At 42.5% G+C, this 22,057-nt stretch overlaps 2 protein-coding genes across 8 annotated transcripts in view; one reads left to right on the top strand and one right to left on the bottom strand.

Annotated features, from left to right (window-relative positions):
- Positions 1–22,057, bottom strand: part of LOC310771189 (PDZ domain-containing protein 2-like) — a 98,560-nt gene that overhangs the window by 28,749 nt on the left and 47,754 nt on the right. The gene's annotated exons all lie outside the window — the stretch shown is intronic.
- On the top strand, positions 2–21,309 carry LOC310771192 (Golgi phosphoprotein 3-like; the record flags this gene model as incomplete). Its single annotated transcript, XM_083663859.1, has 5 exons — positions 2–10; positions 1,756–1,991; positions 2,094–2,154; positions 12,178–12,292; positions 19,740–21,309. 5 exons carry the CDS (start codon positions 2–4, stop codon positions 20,162–20,164), a joined length of 846 nt encoding a protein of 281 aa, XP_083519985.1. The 3' UTR covers positions 20,165–21,309.

Here is a 22,057-nt window from a genome sequence, read left to right as displayed (position 1 = left end):
GATGGGAAAGGTACACTCATTGTAGAAGTACAGTTACACTTACTTGTGTAAAAAAATACTGGTAAAAGTAGAATTACTGATTCAACAGCACTTTGAGATTTATCTTAAATGAAAAGTACATGACAAATAAAATGTATTATTATTATTATGTCTACGCAAACAAAAGTAAAAAAAAAGTACAGGCTCTCAAATGTCTGTCGGCTGTTTCTGTGCAAAGCCAGGGATGTACACAGTCACGCCACCGACTTTGTCCCAGTCAGGTGTAAACGGTGTATAGGGCAGAGCTCATTCCTCTACACAGCAGCTGTGCTGTGGAACAGCCTGCCCACAAACATTAAGACTAGTTTATCTTTTTCCTCTTTTAAATCTTCTGTAAAGAGCTGGATCAGGAGCAGCAGATCCTGTTTTTTAGGTTTTTTTACTGACTGTTTTCATTAGGCCTTTTGTACTGCTTTTATTATTGTGTATCATATTTTTAGTCTCCCTTGTTTCTCCTTCCTCCAGCGTGGTGGACACACACACACACACACACACACACACACACACACACACACACACACACACACCCCCATAGTCTTTGACACCTGCACTTTAAAACATGCACTTATATTCTTACACACTCACACGCACCCATACATTCATTCACCAGTTCATATTCCACACTGACACCTCAAGGACCGCAAAGGAAATAAGCTTCTAGCTTTATTGTGTTTATCCTTTTGATGATGGTGTTTCTGACTGTATATCTAATGTATACATGTTTTTCATTATCAATAAAGATGTCAAAATCTAAATCAAAGGTTATGGAGTATTTATTTATTTATTTTTTATTTATTAGTTTAGTTGTACAGGGACAGTGCACATCAATCAACATTGCTGCAAATGTGCCAGTTTTAGCTGGATACCTAATTTTCAACTGCAGTCCCCTGGGCAAGGTGTTGATTGCCGGATAAAAACAGTAAAAACAAAGACGAATGTCAGATGTTGCCTAGTCTTCCTTGGCCGGCCCGTGGGTGGGTACGCCAATCACCAAGGTGTGCTCTGATGCAATCATCATCATGGTTGTAAAGGTATTTTTTTAACCCATTGATACCTGATGCATCCCTTTAAGACTGTGAACCACAGGAGGTACGGTGTTGCAGTGGTAAGCACTATCGCCTCACAGCTCGAAGGTCGTGGGTTCGATTCCCACCTGGGCCGATGTGAACACTGAAGGAATGCGTGCCCGTCCGCATGTCGTCGAGTGCCCACCACCCGGGTGGGGTCGGCAAAATGGCCTTTCTGTGTGGAGTTTGCATGTTCTCCCCGTGCCTCCCGGGGGTCTCCTTCATATAGGAACCCCCTTCACAAAAACATGCAACATCCTTGTTGCTTATATGGTTCCTCCTCTGATCGTTAAGGGCGCCTGTTCAGAGGGAACTGGTTGGAATAGCGTGAACCTCCCACGTGCTATGTCCTACCGGTGAAGCTTCCTCGGGCAGGTGAAAAGAAGCGGCTGACTTGACTGCCCATGTCTCGGAGGATGCATGGAATCAGTCTCGGCTCTCCCCAGATCGGCAGAGGATGGAGTAGCAACCAGGATTGAGTAATTCAAATGAGCACTAAAACGGGGGATAAAAATGGGATAAAAAAATCGGGGGGGGGGGGGGGGGAAATTAAGAAAATAAGACTGCGAACCACGTCACGCGGTTCGCGGTCTTGAAGGGATACACACACAAATGAGGGATATACATCTCCAGCACACTCACCTGGCAGGACAACACCACAAGCATCATCAAAAAAGCTCACCAGTGGCTGTACTTCTTAAGGAAGCTGAAAAGGGCGGGGCTGAACTCCAACATCCTCAGCTCCTTCTACAGGTGTGTGGTGGAGAGCACACTGACACCATGCATCACCGTGTGGTATAGCAGCTGCACGGTGGCAGAGAAGCAGGCGCTGCAGCGGGTGGTCAACTCCTCTCAGAGGACCATCGGCTGCAGCTTATCACCCCTGTCAGACATCTATAGCAGCAGATGCAGAGACAGAGCCCTCTGCATCATGCAAGACTCCACCCACCCTGCACATTAACTGTTTGTCCCTCTCCCCTCGGCCAGGAGGCTGCGCAGCATCCGGGCAAAAACCACCAGGCTGAGGAACAGCTTTCTCCTGGATGCTGTCAGACTGTTGTTCGACTCTGCCTGTGATTACTGCACTTTAAACAGATTAACTCTAAAATAATGCACTTTTTGAGAGATTTATCATGCTGCTACCCCATTGCTGCTGTCTTTTACTTCCCTTTAGTCTTTTAGTTGTTGTTGTTTTTAGTCTTTTTTAGTTAGTATGTTTTTATTGCTGTCCATTATTGCTGTCCATTGTTGTTTTAGCTGGTTGTAGTTTAGATTTTATTTATTTTAATGTAACTTAATAGAGCTGTTTTGGTTTTAGGTATTTATTCTTAATCCCTAATAGTTATATTTTTTATGCTATAGTTTTTAGGTTACTTAGTACTGAGACCTGAGTACTACATTTCGCTCATTATGTTTGGCATGATGAATGACAATAAAGTATCCTTGATCCTTACCACGGCCCCTCCATGTATTTCTCCTCACAAAAAGTGCTCCAGGGCAGCAGCGTTTTTTCTATGCAAAAATGCTAACGTTGTGAACATCCCCATACACAGCAGATAGGATACCCTAACCCTACCACTGCTCTCATACTAGATATTCTTACAGGCTAATGTGAAATTAACTGCTTAACACATTCACTGCCAGCCGTTTTTTTTTTACTGTAGGTAGGTTCTGCCAGAGGGTTTTTTTGAGGATTCTGGCTCATCTTTCAAGACCCGAGGATTCTTTTCTGCTAAGATTTTGTGAACACACAATATCTCAAAAGAACTAATAGAATGTGTGCTTTCTCTGTCTAAAAGAGTTAGTTTGTAGAGTTAGTAGTTATGTAAGCATTAGCAGTTGAATACAGCATGGTTTCAGCGTCAGAAAAATTATTCTGAGATAAACGGCTTTTTGTGAAATTCGATAGAACAGTCACTTTAACCATTCATTTTTGGCATCAGTAAGACGTCAGACATCTAAACAATAGTTTTGAACAGTAATTTCCTCCATAACAGCAGGAAACCCCCCTCTGCTTCCAACTCCTCCCTCCTTGTGTGTTCTTCTTGGCTGCAGCGGCCGTGTCACAAGCTCGTTTCTGTTTTGCTGCTGCTGTGCCTGTCTGCGCGGCCGCTCTTTGAGGAAGTCTGGATGGACTCGCTCGTTTCTTGGAGTTTTGGTTGAGAGCTTTGATGAAGCTTTTGCGATTCTGGTCATATTTATGCTGCGTGTTTCAAAGTGTGTTCCACCCGTAATCTATTATGCAAATTTGCAATCCCGCACCGCCAGCAATCAGCGCGAAAGTGAAAGCGTTTTCGCCATCCATTTTACTGTATGAGAACGGCTTCCTCGCGCTTTTCCCTCCAGTTTTGGCTCGCCTCTTTCTACTGTGGAGAGACATGTCGCCACTCAGTGGGTCGGTAAAATACATTATACACATTCAATACCTCCAATTCTGGTATAGGAGACGTCCCACCGTCAAAAAAAAAAAAATGATTTTTTTTTAACGTAAAAACACGTCATTGGCAGTGAACCGTTGGATTTTGTTTGACGTAAAAACACGTCATTGGCAGTGAACGTGTTAACATAGGAAAACTTTGGTTCCGTTTATGTTTCCACACAGACCCGAGCGAGTACCCGATTACTCATTCATAAGGAGAGTACTCGAGTATTTAAATAGCTTAAAATGCCCATCCCTACTGCTGAAGCTAAGCTTGCTGAGTTAGCTTGTCAAGACAAGGTTTCAGATTATGGCTAATCAGTGGGAAATGGAGGAAAAGGTTTATGGGCCCCATTGACAAATAAAGGCTCCTATCTGAAGGAAGGAATCTGGTTGAGCCTTTATTTTTGTGCTGAACTATGGAGCGCTCACTGTGGCAGATATAGACACAGAACCAGGCTACCATGGGACCACAGTTAAATTACTATCCAGAGCTCTCAGCTCGGGCTTCAAATAAACTGTTTGGCTTTGTGGTGCCATCTGGCTCTGCTATTTCTATGGGCTTTAACTCAAAGCAAATGCTGCCAGGGAAGCTTTGTGGAAGACTGAGGCAAACATACAGAAAACATCCCAATCCTCCTCAGTCACAGGTGCTGCTCAAAGACAAATAAATGCCTTCTATTTCCATTTTTCATTTGTGGATTTTGATGGATTGTTTTCACTTCTGTTTCATTAAATTTAACAGAACTGACAGATCGCCTAGGGCCAAAACCCTAGGCTCGCCCGCTGTGCGGGCTCGCGTGCACGCAGCTCAGCCGCTGCGCAGCCCCGCCCGCAGCTTGGCTGCTGCCTGGCCTCACCTGCTCTATTGACATGTGCAACACACATTTGCTCAACTTCACATCACTGATGACATCGCTGTCACTGATGATGTCACAATCCCTATTACATCACTGTTGATTTCACCATGCCTATGACATCATCAGTGCGTATGACATCATCAGTGATGTCAACTTGATGGTCAACAATGATGTCACTGATGACATCACCGATGATGTCATAGACATTGTGACATCATCAGCGGGACAAAAACACAGTCCACTTGCTCCCTTTTATATAACTAGCCATCTCACGCGCCACAAGTGCTCGATTCCTAGTCGCTATCAGCCTCGCCCACCCTGCAGCTCGTCGAGCTAGCCATGCAGCTGACATACGCAGCTCGGCCACATGGGCTCACATGCTCTTATGACATCCCTGATGATCACATGCTCTTATGACATCACTGATGAATGACATCACTGATGATGTCACAACTTCCATCTTATGACATCACTGATGACATCATCAGTGATTTATGACATCAATGATGACATCATCAATGATGTCACTATGACATCATCAGTGGGACAAAAATGTAAACAGAGAACAGAGCCTACACTGCAAAATTTAGGCCATGTTTAGACGACAACAGTCTGCATAAAACAGCAAACTCGCGTTGCGTTCTCACCTTTTATTTCATGTTTATACACAGCGTTTGTGATAACGATTTGCGTGCAGACTGAAGCCGCAGAAATCTCAGAGCAGCATCAAGTGAGTCAGAATAACATTGAAGCTTCTGGTTAAAACAAAATAATGGTCATTAAATAAACTAATAGCCTTATTGATGCATGTTGCAACGTTTTGTGTGTGTGATCCGAAATATACAGAAGACAACACAGGCAACTAATAGGGCTGGGTCGGTTTGAAAATTTTAAAACCGGTTCGATATTGCTGTCTAAACCGGATCGAACCGGTATACCGATTTTTTTTGTAATTAAAAAAAAAAAAAAAAAAAATTCAAGCAGGGCTCCCGAGTGTGGCCCATAACTGTCTGTAGTGCAACTTCAGTCCACCTGATAGCGATAATACACCTCTAAGCTGGTATTGTCAACCAGCAATGATACTGAATAAAAAGAAGCAGGACACCTGTGTAACAAACACACCCTGTATTTATTTCTCATAACTATTCAGCTCAACTTTTCTTCTAAACATCAAAATAATAAATGAAATAAGACTTCTGCCTATAGTGCAACTTGAGAAAAAGGCTAATAAAAACACAAGCAGTGCAATCAGAATGGATTGGCTTACAGCTGAGCTGCCTTATAAACTTCAAAACTCACAAATTCACACAATATAGGGCCTAGGCATGGGTCGGTTTGAACATTTTGAAACCGGTTCGATATTCCCCCAAAAAACGTATCAAAGCGGCTGCAGTTGGTGGCGATAATGCACCTCTAAGCTGGTATGCTGCCAACCAGCACGAACACTGAATACAAATAAGCAGAACCTTTTAACTGTAACAACACACTGTTTTTATTTCTCATAACTATTCAGCTTAACTTTTCTTCAAACATCAACATAATAAACAAAATAAGACTTTTGCCTACTAGTGCAACTTGAGAAGAGGCTAATACGAACAATAGTGCAATCAGAATGGACTGGCAAAAAAACTAAAAAAAAAAACTAAAATTTTTTTTTTTTTTTTTTTAGGTTTTTTCGGTTTGCACGTGATCAAACCGGTTTGGGCTCGTATACCGAACCGAACCGGTAAAACCGGAAATCGACCCATGCCTAGCAACTAAAAGTCAATTTTAAGACGTAGCCCTGATTTTTATTGACCCAGTTATAATTATGGTTATATAATTTTAATTTGAAGATAAAAATGCTTAGCTTCTTCTATTCTGTCTATTTCTAACGGGCTTGATTTAACTTTGTAGGATTAAACTTTTAATTAATTTAATGATAGAGTGACACAGAAGTCACCAATGGTAATAAACTGCTCCAGATTGGATTACAGAATAAAACCCCAGTGAAGCAACATAAAAAAGACCAGTTTTCATTGGGGCACAATTGAGTTTCAATTATTCAATGCGGGAGACAGTGATTAATAGGCTATGTGCAACGTTAGTAGCGGGCACTTAACTCAGATTACCGTATGTGTTTTTAGCAAATCGTTATCACGTTTGTTGAATGTCAATGCGACTCATTGTGCCTGTGCCATAAGCCTGTATAGTATTGGGCTAGTTCAATGCTCATATTGCCTACCATTGTCTTCCATGTTGAAGGGCGGCTGTGTCATCACTTGAATTGCATTTCTCCACTTTACACAGCAACAGAGGGGCAGCGTTATCAAGAATTCCACTCTGGGACCTGTTTTCATTTTTTTGCGTTTTCATGCCCCAAGAACGCCATCACCGTGTAAAAGGAATGCACTAAAAAAGTTTGCAATTTTATGCAGGGAGCGTTGCCGTGTAAACAGGGCCTTAGATAGATAGATAGATAGATAGATAGATAGATAGATAGATACATACATACATACATACTGTACATACATACATACATACATACATACATACATACATTAGGGATGGGCGCGAGTACTCGGGTACTCGAGCACTCGTTCATAACGTCAGTACTCGAGTAACGTTTCTGCTCTTCGGGTACTCGCCCCACTCCCCACCCCTTTAAAAATGGTCTAGAAGATCTACGCACGCATCATCATGTGGATCTGGAAGCATGAACTGCACGGGCGTCAAGTCAGCCAGAATGTACAAGTACGTCATCCGCTTTGTTGCTTTCAAAATAAAACGCTTATTGTAACGTAACCTTATTTATTTTGAGTAATGCGTTACAGCCACAGCAGTAATGCGCCTATTCCAAGCGTGACACGTGCTGAAGCTCGAGTAACGTTTCTGCTGTTCGGGTACTCGCCCCCGGGCTGGGTATCGTTCAAAATTTTTCGATATCGATACCATTTCGATACTTGGATTTCGATACCGGTTCCTGAACGATACTTTTTTCGATACCAATTTTTAGAAAAATCAATTTTAACAAAAATAAAACTGCATTACACATTGAAATTATTTTACAAATCTTTAGTTTTCCCCCCATCTTAAGTTTTACAGCAGAAAAAAATAAAACCTACTGTATTTAACATAACTTTAAGTTCTCTAAACGTATTGCCGTCCCTACAAAAAATATTGGAAGTACTACAAAGGAAAGAAATGTAAAACAAATAAATCAGTGGAATAGTTTTCAGTGCAAAACAGAGAGTTGCAAATCAGGGTTTAATGCTCACTGATGCAACAGAACTCTATTCTTGTCCAAACTGATGAGATGGCTCCACTTCATGCATGGAAGACTAGTTGAGCATTGACTAGCCTATCAATATAGCCAATGGCACAAAGTGAATCCCATTTATATTCAACAAACTATCATGACATCAGCGTTTGTTAACGAGTTGCTAAAAATACATAATGGGCGATAACGTTTGCACATAACGTTAACGCTAATTAATTAAACATTAACGCTAGTGTTGCAGATCAGTGTTTAATGCTCACTGCTGCAACAGAACGTCATTCTTGTCAAATCTGACGAGACAGCTCCACTTCATGCATTCACTGACTAGCCAATCAATATAAATGAATCGCATTTACATTCAACAAACTATCATGACATCAGCGTTTGTTAACGAGTTGCTAAAAATACACAATGCCCGCTTGCGCATAACGTTACGGCGGCAATTAATTAAACGATCTGCTAGCTACAACTCACAGCCAGATGCATGGTTTGTCAGACTGAGGGATCTGATAACCGCTAACTTGCGGTAAGCTGACCCACCTCTCAATTATTTCTCTTATCTGTGGAAACCAGTCCGTGTTGTTTCTGTTTCTTTTCCTGCTTTTCATCATCTTCGCCATATGGTACTCCAGGATAGGAGTAGCTTCTTCTTCTTCTTCTAGTGTTTTATGGCGGTTGGCAAACAACTTATGGTGCATTACCGCCACCTTCTGAAATGGAGTGTGGATCAGAATGGTTTCCTAAAACACTACACTATCCTGACTATATTCTTTTACTTAGTCCAGTTTCTTCTAGAAATGAAAATATATCCCTATATCCCACATTCCCTGAATTCAACTGCAATATTGCTTTTAAATCCAGCTTGATACTATTGCTCTCCAATCTGTTGTTGAGGATCTGTCTTTCCTGTTGATAGTATGGACAATAGGAGTAGCTTGAGTGGCTAACTTCTTGTATAATATATCCGCACCGCACGCCTGGCACAACAAACACACCGGCTAAAGTGGGCGTAACGTTTCCTGCATGCCTCTACATGACAGCCAATCACCAGCCGTATTAGAGCGCGCGTGCAAGCATGTCGCATGCTTATAGGCTCAATGACGCTGTTTTGTTTTGGTATCGAAAATTGGTATCGATTGACAAGGGAGGCTTCGATACCCCTTAGTATCGATGTTTCCATTTCGGTGCCAAGTAAGTATCGAAACTCGATACCCAGCCCTACTCCCCACCCCTTTAAAAATTGTCTAGAAGATCTACGCACGCATCGTCATGTGGATCTGGCAGCAACCAGCAGCAACTGCACGGCCGGGCGTCAAGTCAGCCAGAATGTACAAGTACATCATCCGCTTTGTTGCTTTCAAAATAAAATGCTTATTGTAACCTTATTTATTTTGAGTAATGCGTTACAGCCACAGTTTCACACCATATAACATCACAACGAGTATTTTGATACAAGGATGCTGCTTCATTCGTTGAAATACCTTTTCTCTTCCAACGTGCATCAATAAGCTATTTACTTTTGTTTAAGTAACATTATTTTGAAAGTTTTAACCGGAAGTTTTCCAGCTCTTCCCGAAAATGGTGGCTGGAGATATTCTCCCGAATGAGAAGCACGCTTCTTCATAGCGCACGCCCGATAAAACTCATTCAAAACGTTGCACTAGTTTACTGACTACACTGTCGTTTCCCATAACGTTAGTCACAAGAAATGTGGAGAAAGAATCACTTTTTGGGAGACAATCGCTTCATGGTGATCACTATTCAGCTGCAGCTAGGGTTGCCAACCGTCCCTTAAAATACGGAATTGTCCCGTATTTGTAAACAAAAAACGTGTTCCGTATTGAACTGATACGGGACGCGCTTTGTCCCGTATTGGAGAAACAATGCAGTGCAAAGAGTGACGGGCTATTTGTATTGAGTGAGAAACTCTGTAGCTGCTGGAGCTGCTCTGCCCCTCAGCCTGTGTGGTGTCATGTTACGTCCAACTACCCTAGAATGCGCTTCTCATTGATTGTTGTGAGTCACGACTAATGAGAAGCGATGTCAGCATTACTAGATTCAACTAAACTCTGACGACAGCACATTGAGTAAGCTATTTACATTGTATCTAATCTATAGTAGTAACATGCCATTTTGTTGTGTTCAGAAGATTTAATCTGAAATCTAAAATGTTTTTTCACTAATGATTTAAACTGCCAGGTTTGTTCTATTCAAAAGAATATGTAACGTTGCTGTTTGCACTGTTAAAAGAAAATGTAATGAGTAGATGCGAAGTTGCATTACCGGTAGGCCATATCAAAATACCGTTTGCACTACTGTTTATTGTTCTTTCTTAAAATACAGCTGTTTTAGCCTATTAAGAATGAGAAACCTCTGTTTTGCAATGCCCAAATAAAATTCTTGAATGATAATCTAGGAATAGGCTATACGTGCAAAAATAAAAAAAACTGATCAAATTCAGGTTTGCTTGTCTTAAAGGAGAATTTCATTTTTTTTTAACCTGGAGCCCTCTCCTCACATTAATTATTATCTGACGACTCACCCAGTGTTCTTCTCCGCAGCGTTTTTTTCCGTCTTAGGCGTTGTTTTGAGATCAATAGTGTGCAAGCCAGTCCTAGAATGGAGCTCCGTGGGGGCCACGTGGCAGCATGCTTTTCATCCATGTAAATAGACAGTTTTATTCCCGTTTTCGACCCATATCGTCATAGTCTGATCCCTAAAGAATTGTTTTGGTGTTATAAAAAAGTGAATCAGGCTCTTCCAGCCAAAGTCTCTCCAGGTCAGTGAGTTCGTGACAGAGCAATGAGCCTCCCAAGCCTGAAGCCACACCTCCTCCGGTACTTCCACACTCAAATCCTTTTCCCAGCGCTGTCTCACATAATCTGTTGAGTTTTTATTCATTGATGTAATGGCGCTATACAGTTTACCGATAATTCTTCTTGTATCTTCCCCGTTATAAGCTTCTATAAAAGTGTGGATCAATCTTGAGAGAATTACAGGTTCGGGCCCTCTAACCTCCTTCAGAAAATAATGACGAGGGAGGTACGGTAGTGCAGTGGTAAGCACTATCGCCTCACAGCTCGAAGGTCGTGGGTTCGATTCCCTCCTGGGACGATGTGAACGCTTAAGGAATGCGTGCCCGTCCGCATGTCCTCGAGTGCCCACCGCCCGGGTGGGGTCGTCAAAAGGGCCTTTCTGTGTGTAGTTACAGAAGAAGAAGCACATCTGGCAGGTTATAGTTGACTTGCGGCCAGTTTGTTATGTTCTTAGTTAGCCTAGCCTAGCAGATATTTATCTGATTTCAAGATTATGGATGATTTATTTGAATTCGATGGCTGCACGTATTTATTTGAGTCGGTCCGGAATAGCGTCATGGATTACAATCTGAGGGGGGGCTCAGATTGTAATCCATGACGCTATTCCGGACCGACCCAAATCAGGAGCTGCTATGGACAGCAGAGCCAGGATGAACACACTGTGCCAAGGTAATACATAATTAATTTTCTTGTTGTCGGGATGATATAATAAGGATATGATCCGCTGTGTCGGAAAATAAGCTATTTATAGTACGTAAATATAAGCATTTCACATGCCCCGTATTTCTCGTTTGTAGCTGGCAATCAAAACTGATTATCGTTTCTGCTGATGCTAATAAAACCGAACTTCTCAGGGTGACTTAAAAATAATATTTAAAGCTGGAAATAAGGTCCAGGTTGTAAAAAAAAATGTAATTCTAAAAAAACGAAATTCTAAACGTAACGGCCCGGTACACACATCTTGCGTCTGCTGTGCGTCTGCGTGGCGTTACCTGTTGATTTTCATTTCGGCGCCCATGTTAACAGGTTACAGCAGCCACACCACCGGCATGAGACGCGCATCTCAGGCGCATGTCTTGCGAGGCGTGAGACGCGCGTCATCTAGAGAATAGAAGCGACGCCTATTTTTTCTGCTTACCGCGCGCGTGTCTCTAGCGTGTCTCTACACAAATAGACATTAAAATTATATTTTACAGGGGCAGCCACAGCCAAACAAGGCTCGTTTTGATTTGAGACAGGAGGAGGAGGTCACAGCTGCAGTTCTCCTGCCCTCTGAAAACCACATACAGTACATAGGCTACAACGTGGCTTCGTTCCTCCCCTCCCCTCCCCACACACACACACACACACACAAATCAATACTGCCTCGATTATGAAGTGAGCCCAAGCGATCTTCAGTTAAAATCATCATTGTATTGTTTAGCCTATAGCAAATTTAATAAAAGGTAAACTCTATAGGAAGAGAGTTGGCAGACAGACAGCAACGCAGCAGCTGCAACGCAGCAGCCACGCTGCCTGTATGGATGCCGCGGGCGTGCCAGCAGCAGCCCCCACGCCACGCACACGCACTAGGTAGGTAGACGCAAGATGTGTGTCCCGGCCGTAACCCTCACTGCATCTGTATTGTTATCCGATTTCAACATCTGTCATTGTCATATGAGGGACTAGATCTCGACTGCTGTAGTTGTAATTGCCTGTGGTCATATTTCATATCCAGGTGATCTGTAAGTCTGATGCACCGACAGGCGATGTGCTCCTGGACGAAGCCCTGAAACACATCAAAGACACCCAACCACCAGAGACTGTGCAGAGCTGGATCGAACTGCTCAGTGGTGAGTCAAGCTCCTTCAGTGGCCTTCTGCAGTAGTATCACATTAAACAATTATTTGGACAGTTTTGCATCAATGCACATCTTACAAAAACTAATTAATGGGCCAATTCACAATTCATATATATATATGTATGTATGTATATATATATATATATATATATATATATATATATATATATATATATATATATACCGGTATATACTGTGTGTATATATATATTTACACACACTATATATATGTGTATATATATATATATACACACACACACACACACACACACACACACACACACACTATATACAGTATATATGTATATGTATATATATATACTGTGTGTATGTATGTATGTGTATATATATATACAGTATATATACTGTATGTGTATATATATTAGGGCTGTCAAACGATTCATTTTCTTAACACATTCACTGCCAGCCGTTTTTTTTTTTACTGTAGGTAGCTTCTGCCAGAGGGTTTTTTTGAGGATTCTGGCTCATCTTTCAAGACCCGAGGATTCTTTTCTGCTAAGATTTTGTGAACACAAAATATCTCAAAAGAACTACTAATAGAATGTGTGCTTTCTCTGTCTAAAAGAGTTAGTTTGTAGAGTTAGTAGTTATGTAGGCATTAGCACTTGAATACAGCATGGTTTCAGCGTCTGAAAATTTAAGCTGAGATAAATAGCTTTTTGTGAAATTCGATAGAACAGTCACTTTAACCATTCATTTTTGGCATCAGTAAGACGTCAGACATCTAAACAATAGTTTTGAACAGTAATTTCCTCCATAACAGCAGGAAACACCCCTCTCCTTCAAACTCCTCCCTCCGTGTGTGTTCTTCTTGGCTGCAGCGGGCGTGTCACAAGCTCGTTTCTGCTGCTGCTGTAACCTCGCGTCACCAGGCTCACTGCTTTGCTGCTGCTCCTGTCTGCTGGCGGCCGCTGGGCAAGTCTGGATGGGCTCGCTCGTTTCTTGGGGTTTCTGTTGAGAGCTTTGATGAAGCTTTTGCGATTCTGGTCTTATTTATGCTGCGTGTTTCAAAGTGTGTTCCACCCGTAATCTATTATGCAAATTTGCAAAACCCCACCGCCAGCTCCCAAGCGCGAAAACGAAAGCGTTTTCGCCAATCCATTTTCATGAGAATGGCTTCCTCACACTGCTTTTTGCTTGCCTTCCTCTAGTCTGGAGAGCACTGTCGCCACTTAGTGGGTCGGTGGAATGGGTTGTACACGTTCGGTGGCTCCAATATTTTTATAGGAGAATATAGGTCAATTTTTTTTTTTTTTTTTTTTTTGATGACTCAACTCGTCATTGGCAGTCAACCGTTGGATTTTTTTGGACCACTCAACTCGTCATTGGCAGTGAACGTGTTAATCGTGATTAATCGTGATTAATCGCGATTAATCGTGCGATTAACTATAATTAATCGCGATTAATCGCATCTTTGTATCGCATGTTTAAAATGCTATTATTTTGCATTGCAAAGCATTTTTAATTAGATATTACTAATTATTACCAGTGTGTCGTGATTGGGAATCAAATGAATGCAAATAAATGTACTTTGTGATCTTGAATTTTAGATTTATTTTCAATTCAATAGAAATGCAATGTAGTCAGGAGGTCACAAAATGTCTACAAAATGCATCTTGAATAGAAAATAAATGCACAATAATTGTAAACACGCTCCAGAACCGATACTTCCGGCGGTGTCGCTGTGGAGCAGTCGAAACCCAAAATGACACAGCCGAAGAAGGCTGTATCTGAGCTAGAAACTTTGGCACTTCCATGTGAATAATGGCTCAGTATTGGAAACTGTATATTGATAACGTGTATATCGCGTGATGCCATTGGAGCCGACCTCCCAGTGGTTAGAGGACCCGCGCATCCGAGACTCCGAGTCTCGCACTAGCTAGCTGGCCGCTGGCTACTTTTAGGTGATCGCTCGCTTCAAACTCGATGGACTTCGGTGATATTTTAATTCCGTTTTACACAAGGTGCAAACTACGGCTCTTGACTTATCCACTGTGCCATTTGGGAAGTAAAACGAGCCATTTAAAAGCGTATTGCTGTCGTTCTCTTCCATGCCTGCCTGCACAAGCAGGAGACAGGAAACCGAACGGCTTGACTACAAGTACGGTGCGAGGAAGGGACAAAATAGCGGCATGCGATTAACGCGATAAAAAAAAAAACGCGTTATGATCGGCGCGCATTAACGCGTTAACGCTGACAGCCCTAATATATATATATATACTGTATATTTATATATGACATTCACATTGGATGCACATTGCACATGCAACATTGCGTATCTGATTAATATGACATATTTGGGTGATGTACCCCATCAAATTGCTGTAGTGGGCTGTTTTAAAGCTAGATCAAAGTTTCTGGTGTCATCTGAATGGAAGAATTACTAAATTTGAATATGAAAAATATAAATGTTGCTATAATAAACTTTGATTACCAGTTCTTTTCATCAAATTATTAGCTATAATTGGGAGTGATGGTGTTACAGTAGGCTACTGGTGGAAGTGCACGGTCACAATCTGGCCCTCTGGTAGCGAGGATTGTTTTTGTGGCCCTCTCTATCATCAAAGTTGCCCATCCCTGGCATAAAAAGTCATGCATGCATGACATTTTGCAGTAAGTATGCTGGAACATAGGGGGAAGTATCGAGGGAAGTGACAAAATAAGATTCTGGGGCTTGCTGCAATTCTATTTTAAGATTTCGCCCACAAAAATACAAAAAAAATGCTGTCCGTTTCACAAATTCTCCTAAAAAATGATTATTTTCCAGCACTTTATGGTGAATATCACTTCCTCACTTGTATTTAGAAAACTGCCAAAGTTCATAAGCTTCAATTTGAGCCCAAGATGAAGTTCCTACCTCAGAAATTACACTTCCTTTGGCTGAAATTCTGCACTATACCTCAAATCAGAGAAAACTGAATTTTCAGTCACTGGCCGTCCAGGTGATGTGAAAATGATGTTCACTTTTTCATCAAAGCATGAAACTTGGTGAACTTGTACAATTTAGGGCTCTGAACATTTTCAGAAAGGGAGCCATGTGGCCCGCCTACGCAGCAGTCAAGCGCCGGGATTGGCCAGGAGCGAGTCTTTTATTCCCTTTTGACAGCTCGGATCTCCCACATCACAAACACTGCGCCCAGCCCGGCGATTTCATTAACGGCCCCGAACAAAATTATTTTCGCTTGTGAAACAAGCGAAAATAAATTTTTAGGTGATATTATGATGCATGGTGATATTAGGTGACGCTAAGCTAACATCTAAAGCCTACCTTTAGACAGTATCTCCGATGGTTGGATTAGCGCTTTGGAGCAGACAAGTTGTGAAACAAGCGAAGGCATGAAACTAAAGTTTCATGCTTTTATGAAAAAGTGAACATCCTTTTCACATCACCTGGACGGCCAGTGACTGAAAATTCAGTTTTCTCTGATTCTCTATAAATATGTAATTGTATGCATAAAATAAGCATATAATTACATATTTTAGAAACATAGGAACACAATACAGATATCAATACATTTAGAGGAAGCAGGAGAGGCTGAGCTCATCATTAAGTCCATTAGGCTCCACCGTATTCAGTGTGTGAATCCAGAAGGCTTCACGCCTCAACAGTTTTGTGACAAATATTAAGGCCGGGGAGATGAAGCAGCGCTTCTCGGACAGAGGGTATGCCAAGACTGACATCGCGGCAGCCTATGAAAGAGCTGTGCGCACCCCGAGAACCCGCCTCCTCAACAAAACTGTCTGTATTACACCCGTACAGCCACGCCTCTGCTTTGCCACCGAGTTCTCTCCCATCAGCGGAGCCATCAAACAGATCATGATGAAACACTGGCACATTCTTCAGTCGGACCAAATCATGAAGTCCCTCTGTACTGATCCCCCCCGAATCGCCTTCAGGCGAGCCCGATCACTGAGAGACAGGTTAGTACACAGCACCATGACTCCACCCCCCTCTACTCTCACCTGGCTACAACCCCCTCCCTCGGTTTTCTACAGATGTGGCCACTGTACTCATTGCTCAAACTGATCGGACACAAAACATTTCCTTCACCCCCGGACTGGTAAAAAATATCCAGGTTTCGATATTGTCACAAAACTGTTGAGGCGTGAAGCCTTCTGGATTCACACACTGAATACGGTGGAGCCTAATGGACTTAATGATGAGCTCAGCCTCTCCTGCTTCCTCTAAATGTATTGATATCTGTATTGTGTTCCTATGTTTCTAAAATATGTAATTATATGCTTATTTTATGCATTGATCCTCTACCCCCCCCCCCCCTCCCCTTTCCCCCTCCCTCCCTCCCACCCCACCCCAACCCCCCTGACCAAGTGCTGTCACAGGATTGGCTTATTAATTGACCACCCCCCATCCCGTCTAACCAATTGCAAACTGCCTTGTGTATTGGGGAGGTATATTTAAACTGCTGTCATTCTGTCATTCCTGTTTGACCCTGATGAAGACGCGTTGCGTCGAAACGTTGGTGCACTTAACCTATTAACACGTTAACTGCCAGCGACGTATGCATACGTCAAGCAGAATCCAACCGTTAACTGCCAGCGACGTATGGATACGTCAAAAAAATCGTTTTTTTTTTTTTGACGGTGGATCCTTGATCTGGCCCTTTTGCATCTTCTATTATACTGTTAGAGCCGCCGGGCGTGTGCAATCCATTCCGCCGACCCACTGAGTGGCGACGGTGCTCAGACTATTGAGTGTTGTTTGGCCAGAAACGCACGCATTCCAGCTGAGCTCAACCGAGGACCCAGAAGCGAACGAGCCTCATTCTCATACTGTAGGCGAAAACCTTTCACACGGGCGCACCCGTGCGCCGGGGGCTTCCACAGGTGGACTGGGTGGAAAGCACACTTTGAAGCGCGCAGCATAAGCCTAGAGTCACACAAGGCTTCGTCAAAGCTCTCAACCGAAAATCCAAGAACGGATTAAGCCACATCCATGCTCGCCGACGAGGGACCGCCAGAGAGAGGCTGCTGCTCACTGCTCAGACAGGCAGGAAAGACTCTGGCTTGTGACTGACAAACACGGAGACACGCCCACGGAGGGAGGAGTTGTAAGGAGAGGGGGTGCGGGTGCTGCTATGGAGGAAATTACTGTTCAGAACTATATTGTTTATGTCTGATGTCTCACTGATGCCAAAAATAAATGGTTAAAGTGACTGTTTGATATTGAATTTCACAAAACTGCGATTATCTCAGCTTTTTGTCTCAGACGCTGAAACCATGCTGTACTCAACGGCTAATATCTACATAACTACTAACTCTACAAACTAACTCTTTTAGACAGAGAAAGCACACATTCTATTAGTACTTTTGTGAACTTTGTGTTGACAAACTCCAAGCAGAAAATTATCCTTGGCTCTTGTAAAATGAGCCAGAATCCTCAAAAAAACCCTCTGGCAAAAGCTACCTACAGTAAAAAAAAAAAGGCTGGCAGTGAATGTGTTAAAAGAAACCTTCTCACCAGTGACCCGTGTGCTCCAGATTCTTCCTTTGCTGTGACAGTCCCATGAGACTCAGGTCCCACACACAGTCCCATGAGACTCAGGTCAGGCAGATGGAGGTCAATAGAGGCGCTTCCATTTCTCTCTGTATGATATAATAATATTAGCCTGATGCTCCGTCTGCATCTGTTCCAGCCTGTTGTGCAGCTGGATCTCGCTCAATACTGCATCAATTTAAAAAATGTCTGCTCTGGTTTAGGGCTGGGCGATATGACGATAGATATCGTTTTCATGATAGAAAATGTATTTCGTTTCATATGATGCTCTATCATCGTGTATATCGTTGTGTTGCAAATCACACTTTATCGCAATATTGTCCGTCATTTGGACGACGCTGTGCTTTCGTCATTCTGTTTTCACACACGCACCAGACTCTTGTCAACAATGATTATGAGTGACACAAATCAGCCGGTGAGTAGAAAGAGCAGGGAAAAGTTAGCTCCACTCTAGTCTCACGTAGTCAGACCCACCGTCGACTCATCAAGCTTCCACGTCTGGCACTGCCGTCCGCCTAGTCTACCCAGGCATTTGCGCTGTGTTAAGTCCATGTTTCATCCATATTTTTTGGCAAAACATCTCTCGTCCTCCCAAGGAAATCCATTGAGGAGCCGAAAACCAAACGTCTAGCTTGCTAAAGCTAGCTAGTTAGCTTTAGCTTCCTTGGGTGAGAGTTGTGTTGGATAACCGGGAAATCACGAAGTGGAGCATTTTTGTTCCTTTAAACTGGTTTTATGCTCACACGAAATCGCCGGCGCTGACTGCGCTGATGGTGTCGCCGCAGCTCGGCGGAGGGTGCGTACAGCTGCTCGAAAATGTGACTCCGCGGCGTCAATGCGGACGTGACGTGACCAGCACGAGAGCTGTGATTGGACATACTTGTTGTGAGGAATGAGGAAATGCAATTTCCTCATTTAACAGTGCTTGTCCCTCATCTAGCAAAGCCTTCTGCAGGCTCACCGGAATTAGTTTTGAAATGGAGGGACAATAAAATGTCCCTCCACCGACATGATTGCAAGTTCTTGGTAAACAACACGATAGCATCATATGTAATGGACATGAGTGAACCACAAGCCACCTAGTGTTTTAGAGGTGTACCACAGCCAACGTGCTGAGTTACGTTCGACTGCAAGGCTCCAAGTCGAGGCTGCGCAGAACCCTGTCAGCACCTTTATAAACAAGCTGAGAGAACTGGACTAAACTATAAATAACTTATTCTGCTGAGGAAGGCTTACGCCGAAACGTCCATTGTCACTGCTGCTGCTTGAAGGTATTAAAAAAAACCCAAAAGGATTTATTTTGAGTGCTGGCTTTTTGTCCTTCTGTTTATTGTTTGCGCCTTGCACCGTAATTTTTTGAAACTTTTGAGAGTGCTCACCAGTCGTGACTTTCAGTCACTGACTCTTTGGACAGCTCTAATGTAATCTTTGAAAATTGAGCTGGTGGTGTGGTTCAGTTTGTGTTTCATTCTACTGCCCTGCAACTCATTATACATTTGTTTGGGTTGTAAAGAATAGCCAATATTAGCCATGCATATCTGTATTCTGAATGCATGTATCATTTGTGGGATTTGACTGACAAAATTTTAACTGGTTTAACTGCTACATAAATAAATGGCCATGTGGTAATTTTTTATAAACTATCAATTGAATTTACAAAAAATATGCTATATCGTGATATATATCGTTATCGGGATATGAAATGACCTATATCGGGATATGAGATTTTGGTCATATCGCCCACCCCTACTCTGATTAGTTAGTTAAACATAACACATAATAATAATAATTATATGGTCCAGGTTGAAAAATACTGAAATTCTCCTTTAAAAGTTTGATGGGGGAAAACTGCTATCCCAGCACTAGTGTTAACAGTCTTGCTGTGTTTGTGGTCCATCTCTAGGAGAGACATGGAACCCGCTGAAGCTCCACTACCAGCTGAGGAACGTGCGTGAGCGTCTGGCCAAGAACCTGGTGGAGAAAGGAGTCCTGACCACAGAGAAGCAGAACTTCCTGCTGTTTGACATGACCACCCACCCTCTGACCAACAGCTCCATCAAGCAGAGGCTTGTCAAGAAGGTCCAAGAGGCCGTACTGGAGCGCTGGGTGAATGACCCTGCCCGCATGGACCAGCGTCTGCTCGCTCTACTCTTCCTCGCTCACTCCTCTGATGTCCTGGAGAACGCCTTCTGCCCCCTGCTGGACGAGCAGTATGAGCTGGCCATGAAGAGAGTGCGCACGCTGCTGGAGCTTGAGCCAGAGGCAGAGAGCCTCAAGCCCAACACCAACCAGCTGCTGTGGGCTGTGGTGGCTGCCTTCACCAAGTGAGACAGACCAAAACAGCTCTTCCTGGTGGTGTTCAAGTCTCAGTGCACGTTGAGGTAGGACTAGAGAGCCAAAGTCGACACCCCCTTCCGGGTTAGGCATATGAACCAAGAGATTCATCCACCATTTTATGTCCCAAAGACGTTTTGTAAAATGCTTATGGAAATAGTTTTACTTTTTTGTTTGTTTTGGTCCGAGTGAAATGTTCTATGGCAGGGATACTCAACTTGCTTTGCCCGGTGGGCGCTTTTGCAAAGTGACAGGAGGGCAGGGGCCGGTTAATAAACAATAGGAAGAAAAAGCCAGCACTCAAAAAGTCCTTTTAAATATTTAATTTACCTCAGTAAGGAGCAGTACAACACATACATGTTTCCTCAGTGTGGTCGGTTAATAAACAAACATTATTAATAATTTTTCTTTTTTTCTGTAGCGGATTCTAGGTTTCTTGGGTGCCAGCTGGAGTTTTGTCTGACAATCAAAGCAATAATCAGAGTGATAATGCAAACACCGTTCAATATAAATCCAATGTGAAAACCATTCACACAAAAGAAAAATATAATTTACAGGCAAGGCCAAATAATCAAACAAACTACCGGTAGATGTTTTTCACCAAAAATAGTGTTTTGTTTTTAAATAAATAATACCGATAAACAAAAGTTAGAAATTCAATTTGTTCACTTCATTTCAGTTCTCAAATCTGTTCAGAGTAAACCCTTGCCCCAAACAAATCAATAAAGGATCTCTCCAAAAAGAAAATTAACCAAACATCTCCGACTTTGTGCACACAGGACAGTTATACTTAAGTTAAATGCCGGGCGGCAAGCAGGCGGCAATATTTGACAATTTAGCTGGAGCTCAGTCAAACTTTATTTAACATTAATTTTCATTGTGAATTAGAAAATGGTTGGGGGGCCACTCTACACCCTATCGCGGGCCACAAGTTGAGTATCACTGTTCTATGGTCTCTCTCTCCTGATTCTGAACATAGCTGAATTGCTTGGTTTGATGGAGTAAAACTATTTTTATGAGCATTTTACAAAATATCTATGGGAAAATAAATGGCGGATGAAATCTCTTGGTTCGTATGCCTAACCCGGAAGTGGACGTGACTTTGGCTATGAGACTACTGGCCTCAACACAGTGACCTGACTGACTGAGTGGAGCCCTGCCTTAGGATTGGCAGTGGGCAGCTCAACATACAGTTTGTCCCTCTCTGTTGACTCTCTCTTTTCTTTGTAGATATCTCTTCTTGTTTCTCCCTCTCGCTCCTCTTTGTACCAGATCGTCGATGCCTTTCTGGCTAAAAGAAAAACAGGAACTCTTGGAGCTTTGATCACAATGTTTTTGATGATGGAGAAGGGAGAGGCCAAGATGTTGATTTTTGATGTTGATTTTTGTTCTTTCTTTCCTATTGGTCACATTTCCCCCCCAATGATTCTTCAAAGTATGTACAGTATGCTAAAGTGTACCAGCTAACTAGCTAACTCACCTCAAAATATAACATGGTGTACATGTACAACACCATGTACAGACCATAGATATCTAGGAATGACATTAATGCATTTTCCTGACAGTTCTTCAAACAATTTCTTCTTCCAAACGCGATTGAAGATTTCCTTTATTTTTTCTCTTCTGTTTATGAAAGCTGCTCTTAAGACAGTTTATGGGCTTTTTTAATCTGCTCTCCAGGCATTTTCTGTGACTGTGACGTTTCTTGGAGACGGTGTTTCGTCTTGGAGACAACGTAAAAACTGACATGGCATGTCAATCTGAAAAGATGAATATATAAAATAACAAGATAAAATGTGTGAAAGTCTAGATTTCCCTGGTTGTATTAGGGATTCTAATCTAGAAATAGTGATGTCTGAGGGGAACAGTTGAAAGCTAACATAATTT

This window comes from Poromitra crassiceps (genome assembly GCF_964638095.1).
Source record: "Poromitra crassiceps genome assembly, contig: HAP1_SCAFFOLD_404, whole genome shotgun sequence".
NCBI lineage: Eukaryota > Metazoa > Chordata > Actinopteri > Beryciformes > Melamphaidae > Poromitra > Poromitra crassiceps.
Note: the sequence above shows the minus strand (reverse complement) of the source record. Positions and strands in the feature narration are given on the sequence as shown.